Genomic DNA, 7,522 nt, shown 5'->3' with positions numbered 1-7,522 from the left:
TGAGTCAATACGGAATTCAGTATACATCTTTCCATGATTTCTACCCAATGAACAACAATGGCACTAATGATTTTTGCTTCCACTTTCTGTGCATTTTATATTTCACGCAATCTTTCTACACTCATTCGTATTTGGATTCTATGAGAATGAACCAGGAAATAATTCACGTTCATCTTGTCATGTCACAAGGACTGCAAAATTCATTCATTTCACTTTATATTTACGTAATGAATTTTCCAAGCATAGCAACGCGGCACCTCAACAAATAATTTTGGTTGAAAAATGAATTGAATATCTTGGTAGCATTATTTTTTATTTCCAAATAAAAGTGCGAAAGACGTACCGTCTCCTCGTCGTTTAACCTTACTCAATCAGATGTAAACAGGTATGATCCAGTGAATTTGTCATTTCTGTTACTCTCCCGCTGCTTTACAAAGCTGACGTCACACCATCAACCATAAAAACAGCGGGAAAACGAAATAGACGAAAAATTCACTAGACCATACCTGTGTTGAAACGTCATAACATAGCAAGCCGTGCAGTGGTGTTGACTAAAGAGACTGAATTGGATAAAGAGGCGACATCTTATCCATTTGACAGGTCTTCTGCTCGATTGGAATAACTTTTCCTATGACTTTGACAAATTCCAATTTTGACATGTCGTCTCTTTATAAATTCAGCCTCTTTAGTGTTGACGTGTGAGAACGAGGAGACAACAAAAATCATAACCAAAACATACCAGTTTCTTCGCTGCGCGCCGTGTGCGCTGAATGTTAATCAATCGAAAAACGGACTTGTTTTCACTAAGGATCACTCATGGGAAGTATAGTTATAAAGAAAATAATTCAGTGACAACATTTCAAAGGGGCGTAATTGCTTTTGTAAACAATGGCTTTAGCTCTTGATTTCTCACAAATAAATGCTTACTTCTCCAAATTAACAATGCTAGCTGGTAGATGAAACATTCCTCTACCTGTTGATGTCATTAATTTTCATGAGTGGGCTTTTATTCACGAGAAATCAGCTGCTAAAGCCATTGTTTACAAAAGCAATTACGCCTCTTTGAAATGTTGGCACTGAATTATAGTTTAAGAATGATACTTTTCGTTTTGCAGCAGGTATCTCAGGTAACGTTCTAGAATCAGCAGCAAAAGGAGCTGGAATTCCTATAAGCATTTGATGTCATAGGACGATTGAGGATTCGTTTTTGGTGATAGAGCGCCCCGATTATCAGATCGATTATAAAATCTATCCAAAATGCTACATTCCTTGACAACAACAAATCGCAGTGGCACGGAACCTACGATAATGAAGACGGAAACCCCATACACCAAGCAGATTTTACCACCTACGAGGACAGTGAAGAAAAACTCCAGATAAACGGGATCCTAATCACAATAATAAATTTCGCGGACAGTCCACGGTGGACTACGTTTGTAAGAAGGAATCTGTTTTGCGGAAAGTGCACAGCATCAATCTAACTCATGCTCATGAAGAATTCCAGGGAACCTTCGCACGTTTTTCTGTTCGTAGCATCTTAGTAATCGGCAGGCAGGAGCAAATTTACTATACAGCATTCCCTCCATATCTGCGGTGGGTGGGGAAGGCTGTACCTAGTGTGTCTAATAAGAGTTTGACTGTTTTTCATATTGATTTTTCTTCTTCAGGTGGTCTCCGATTAAAAATGTAACAAGTTGATAGTGAACGATGTAAACATCGGAAAGGTTGATGCGATTCCATCTTTGCGAAATAGCGATGAAGTAATTCCAAATACTCAGTTCGGGATTCACGCAATACGTGAACAATATGGCCTCAGTTTCAAATGTCAGTAATGGCTTCAAACGCTACTTTTTCGTGAATTAGGTTTTACTCAAGCAAACCAACAGCATCATCTGGAAGAGGAAATAAGCTCTATAAGACGGTGTACTTAGATTGCGTATGCGTTCTGTGGCTGGTGAGTAATCGGCGTTTGAATTCAATTGTTTCCATTTGGCACTAAGGTCCTTACACATGTTGTTCACGTTTTACGTGAATTCCGGACTGAGTATTTGGACTTGCTCCACCACTATTTTATAGCAAAGATGGAATCGCATCTTTGTAGGCTTGGTATTCTGCTGAAATTGTCATCTATAGTTTCCAGTGCTAGATCGCTCGGAGAACAGTAATCGAGATTGGATGCTTGTTAGGGATCTTCCATTAATTATGTCACACTTTTAGGGGGGAGGGGGGGTTTTGAAAACTGTGACGAGTGATACAAAAAAAATTAAGGTCCATTCAAAAAATGTGACAAAGGGGGGAGGGGGGGTTGAAAATGGGCCAAATTTGCGTGACATAATTAATGGACCTTTATGGTGGTGTGTGCGATTGGAGTAGGTTGTTCCATGGTTTTGGAAAATAGTTTCAACATATTTTTACTCTTTTGGTTTTATTTACTCTTTAACTGCAAGTTAGCTTCTGATTGATTATTGGAATAAAAACATATATCAAAATAAAAAAATTGAAGAGACTAAACAAAAGGTTCTGAATCAACAATGGAATGAAAAGAAAAATGAGCAAAATTAAACTACCATCGATGTTTCGTCACCGGAAATTTCAACATATTCCTTCCAATTGTAAACTGACTGAATAGTTTTCTGGAACAAATTTTTGTTTAGTTTTATCATCAAGATATTTGCCAATGTTTCCTCTGCCAGCCCTGTTCGTAGATTAGAGAGAACCAGTCCAAGGGCACTAAATGACCTCTCAACTGAAACTTGGTTCGAGGGTGTGGACAACACAATCATAGCCACTGCGTGGAGCTCAGGATGCGTGGTTTTACGGCGTAGCCAATGATTCCAGACGTTATAGTTGTGATTTTGGCGTGGCTCCAAGTCAAGGGACTTGACTTGCTGGAGGAAATTGGTTGCGTTTTCTTGGATGCTGGTATCCATTGAACCACCGAACATTTCAGTAAGGTATTGATCAAATTCATCAGTAGATCCCGACAACGATTCATTGTTCATGTTGGTGGATGTTGGTTCAAGTTGACGGATCCGTTCCCAAGTTTCAGTTATGTATCTCTGAAATTAAAGTCACACTTTTTAATTTAGGACGAATACCAGGCAAGTAATACGCACGCGCGCTTATGTGTGTGTGTTGGTGATATTATACCTGTATTTCTTCTTTTTCATCTCCCGTGAATAATTTTGAAGCATGGTAGTTGAATCTGGGATCGAGAAACAATCCCATTTTGAATGCTCTTGAATGACGCAACGCATCCAATCTGGTCCTCAATGATTGTATTAAAGCAGGAACAAAAGGATTATCGGTAACCTTTTGGACTTCACTTGTGGCCATGAGCCAAGCCATGTAGAAATCAGGTAGGGATACATGTGACTCCTGCATTTTTTTGGTGCAGATGTACAACGGCTTGAACGCATCATAATAATGGTCTACAAATGTCCAAAGGCTTGAAAGATCTGTGAAATACGGAATGTTTTATAGATGAGTGTTTGAGTACTATTTTGGAAAACTGTTTTGTACATACCAAGCTCGGGAAATTGATCGGCAAGTGTCGTGAAGAAAACTTTTTGATCTTTGAATGATTCGACCATTTTAAAAATACCACCCCATCTTGTTTGGCTCCAAACGGGGGGGTACGACGTGGTGTGGAACTCGAAGAAGGTGCGATATTTGACATTTTTGCACTTCTTGGCAACATCAGTGAGGCTCTTGACGGATTCATTGGACTTGTTCACAACGTCCAATATTGCGAGTTGGAGAGTGTGGACGGCACATCTCACGAGATTAATCCTTTCTTGGAATTCAATGCATAGCTCTTCACTGATGTCACGCTTTGATTCTTCTGCTGACTGACCTTCTTCACCGTCATCTCCATCAGTTTTCTCAAAAAGGGTCAACTCCAGATCGTGCTTCAGTTTTCTAACGGTTGCCAACATATTGGCCCCGTTATCACAGGTCACTGAGAAAATCTGTTCAACAGACAGTCCGTATTCAGCCAACGTTTCTATAACTTTCGATTTCAAAAAAGCTGCTGTCTGGCTTTCTTTTACTTGAATCATTCCTGGAAGAAATGCATTGCAAAGAAAGATTAATTATGACCAGGTATCATGCTTCGGAATGCGTGAGTACGTGCATGTGTGTGTGTGTGTTAGTGAAAAAAATAAGGACAAGTTAAACCACTTACCGAGCGTACGAATAACCACTTTGTCACCTACAGCATATTGAACATTTATTCCTAAAATGTGACGGTTGTGCCGGGCCGCGGAATCTACTTTTAGGCAAATTAGCTTTCCGTGCATTTCTTCCTTCAATATTTCTTTCAAGCGCATCGCAATTTTGGTGTGGTGCTCCCGCATTGTGGATCGATTCAAAGTACATCCCAGAGCTGTTGTGATCGGTTGCAAAAGATCTTTGAAGCCCTCCCACTCAAAACATGACAAAGGAAGCTGATGGTAGGTTGTTAGCTTTACCGTAGATTCAATGAGCAGCTGCTGGTCAATAGGAATGGGACATTTTGGGATGACTCTTGGCTTCTTTGCCGTCGGATCGAAACCTTGCAACAGGCCATTTGAGTTCGCCAGCTCGTCGTGTCGAAGTCGGAAATGACGGATGAAGTTTCCTACGTCAAACCTAGCTTGAACGTATTTACAGTTGCCTGCGGGGTCGATGTTGCAGAAAGCTTTTGCTCCATCCTTCAAGATAAATGTGGAGGCTATATCGATTAGCGTTCGTTTACGTTTCTTGCTGTTTTCTCCGCTTGTAGAGGCCATCGTCAAGTGATGATGGAGAAAACAGGGATGCGTATCATATATTAACAGTTAATTAAAACTAATACGACTTCACGCGAAAACGAAAGTTTTACAGCACGCTTCAAATTACTGCTGGTGAAAAAAATCACTGTGCGCAAATGAATGCGATTTTTTTCTATATTTATCTTCCGTGAATCCAAGATGAAATGAATATTCTGCATAGAAAATAGAAATAAGAGGGAACTAAAACCGACAATCGTGGATTAACAACAAGAGTTCACGCGTGTTGAATGAGAAAGATAACAACAAAACAAACCGAAAGTGAGAAATTCACTGAAACGTCAAATCATAATGACCTGCGTTAAGAAAGCAAGGAATGAATTTCAGTGAACATTTTTGCACTGATGTACCTATATCTTATTGTGATTTTCAAAATATAAGTTCAACATTTTTCAACTCTGACCTGAACACTGAACCCTATTGCACGGGTGGCAGTTTTGCCTACAAACACACCACCAAGAGCATTGGATTTTACGCTCCGTACCAGTGCTCGATAGAAAACACCAAACGCAGCGAACAAGGCACCGGTACTGGTGCCCGTGCATAATTGTTTGCACCGGTGTATGGATGCTTCGGCAAGCACCAAAGCCGAGTGTTTCTGACTTCGGGAAACACCGCAGCCGAGTGTTTTCGATTTCGGAAAACACGCTTGCTGCTCGTAGGAACTTTCTTTGGGCGACTTCTGAAAGATTATTGTAGCTCTTAAGCGAACCCCACACGGTAAGAAATATTGTCAATACTTACAAGTATTGACAATAATATTGATGATGTGAATACAGAAATATTGTCAATACCGATGTATTGACGTCAATATAAAATGTATTGACAATACGATTATTGTCAATAAAAGCAATCGTGTACGGTCCACATTATACGCCTTTAGCATTTTTCATTTCAACTAAAGCTGATAAATGAGTGGTCAAAGTATTTATTTCAAAATGCCAATGTCCATGGTTCGTTTCCAGGCTGTGTCCCCTTCATTTTTTTCTGTCAACATTTTTCATAAGGTAAATCTATGAAATTCATTTAGATTTATTTTGGCGAAAAAGCATTACGCAATCTTATAAAGCTTATGAGCTCAAAGGATCATCTACCAGGATTATTTAAAATACACAAATCACCCACTTCGGAAGAGCGTGTTGCTGTTGCCGTCCATGCACTGGTATTTCTTGGCTTTATATTAAATAATTTAGCTGATTGATTTAATGTGATTCGAGTCAATCTAATAATCATAACTTATCTCCAACAAAAATAAACAGCTCAACTGATTGAATAATAGAAGAGATATATGGGGGGGTTTACATAATATGTAATATATTATATGCTGGTTCACTATTAGACTCGCTGTTAGATAATAAATAATATATTATATGCTGGTTCACTAGCTCAACCAACTAAACTAACTAGCACAAATTTCAGAGGCTCCTAAAATCTCATGCTGGTAGATGCTGACGTCCTGTTTACATTATGCTGACTATTTATAAGTACAGCTTTAGTTCACTAGCATCAGCACACCAGCACAGATGTAAACACCCAAATAGCGGTGGGTGAACAGAACTACTCACCATTCATGTAGGGTAGAACCTATGTCAATCATACAAGGTCTGGAACAACAGGCAGCTCGCTGGTGTTAGAAGCAAAAAATTTGTAAACATTGCTGAACAAGCGAATGACGATGTCACGGCAGCACAACATTCCATACTGCGAATGGCAGACGTGTCGTCACAGAAAACAGCTGTTTCGTGTAAAAAGATAAACATTGCGATGAAATACGAACACCACTAAACATTTCCACATTTCACTAATACCAATAAGCTGGTTGGGTCAGACCTTGTATAATTGACATCGGGGTAGATCAGCCCGGAATGCACCCCGGCCAAACGCCCGTTTTGATTTTTCATAGCTATTCCACTCTTAATTTTGCCGAAATGCTAGTTCAAGTACTAAACTAGCACTGTGACTTGTCAAATTTATGAATTAAAAACGAAAATGCTATGAAAAATCACATCGAGCGATTTACGCGAGGTGCATTTTGGGCTGTATTCCCCTAAATAAAAACAACACGCTCAAGAAGGATCGCATTCTACCTTCTACTAGCTCCGTATCAGCCATGGTAGCTGTTATGTTGTTGTTGGATATAAGTTATCATTATTAGATTGACTCAAATCGTGTGAAAACAATCAGCTCAATTAGTTAACTTAAAGCCAAGAAATACCAGTGGGTGGATGGCAACAGAAAAACGCTCTTACGAAGTGGGTGATTTGCGTATTTTTAATAATCCTGGTAGATGATCCTTTGAGCTCATAAGATTCATAAGATTGCGTAATGCTTTTTAGCCAAAAGAAATCGAAATGAATTTCATAGATTAACCTTATGAAAATAATGTTGACAAAAAACTTAAATGGTGACAGACCGGAATCTAACGATAGACATTGGCATTATGAGACCAATGCTTTGACCACCCATCTATCAACTCTAGTCTTGTTTGAGAGCTACATTGAGTAACAATATAATCCAAAGAAAATTCCTCCGAGCAGCAAGCGTGTTTTCCGAAATCGAAAACACTCGGCTGCGATGTTTGCCGAAGTCAGAAACACTCGGCTTTGGTGCTTGCCGAAGATCCATACACCGGTGCAAACAATTATGCACGGGCACCGGTACCGGTGCCTTGTTCGCTGCGTTTGGTGTTTTCTATCGAGCACTGGTACGGA

General features: G+C 39.6%; 1 protein-coding gene across 1 annotated transcript; it reads right to left on the bottom strand.

Annotated features, from left to right (window-relative positions):
* Positions 1-2,558: 2,558 nt before the first annotated feature.
* LOC135698498 (uncharacterized) lies at positions 2,559-4,301 on the bottom strand. The gene is made up of 4 exons (XM_065218502.1): positions 4,187-4,301; positions 3,527-4,063; positions 3,151-3,458; positions 2,559-3,059 (listed from the first exon to the last, which is right to left on the bottom strand). Exons 1-4 carry the CDS (start codon positions 4,299-4,301, stop codon positions 2,559-2,561), a joined length of 1,461 nt encoding a protein of 486 aa, XP_065074574.1.
* Positions 4,302-7,522: the final 3,221 nt, after the last annotated feature.

The sequence above is a fragment of the Ochlerotatus camptorhynchus genome, unplaced genomic scaffold (genome assembly GCF_037179485.1).
Source record: "Ochlerotatus camptorhynchus isolate MF236.1 unplaced genomic scaffold, CSIRO-AGI_Acam_v1.1 ptg000087l, whole genome shotgun sequence".
Lineage (NCBI taxonomy): Eukaryota > Metazoa > Arthropoda > Insecta > Diptera > Culicidae > Ochlerotatus > Ochlerotatus camptorhynchus.
Note: the sequence above shows the minus strand (reverse complement) of the source record. Positions and strands in the feature narration are given on the sequence as shown.

Coding starts and splice junctions, on each gene's coding strand:
- LOC135698498 (XM_065218502.1), bottom strand. CDS start 4,301: ATGCACGGAAAGCTAATTTGCCTAAAAGTAGATTCCGCGGCCCGGCAC. Junction 4,064..4,186: donor AGTGGTTATTCGTACGCTCG/GTAAGTGGTTTA, acceptor CATTTCTTCCAG/GAATGATTCAAGTAAAAGAA. Junction 3,060..3,150: donor ATGAAAAAGAAGAAATACAG/GTATAATATCAC, acceptor CTTTAATTTCAG/AGATACATAACTGAAACTTG.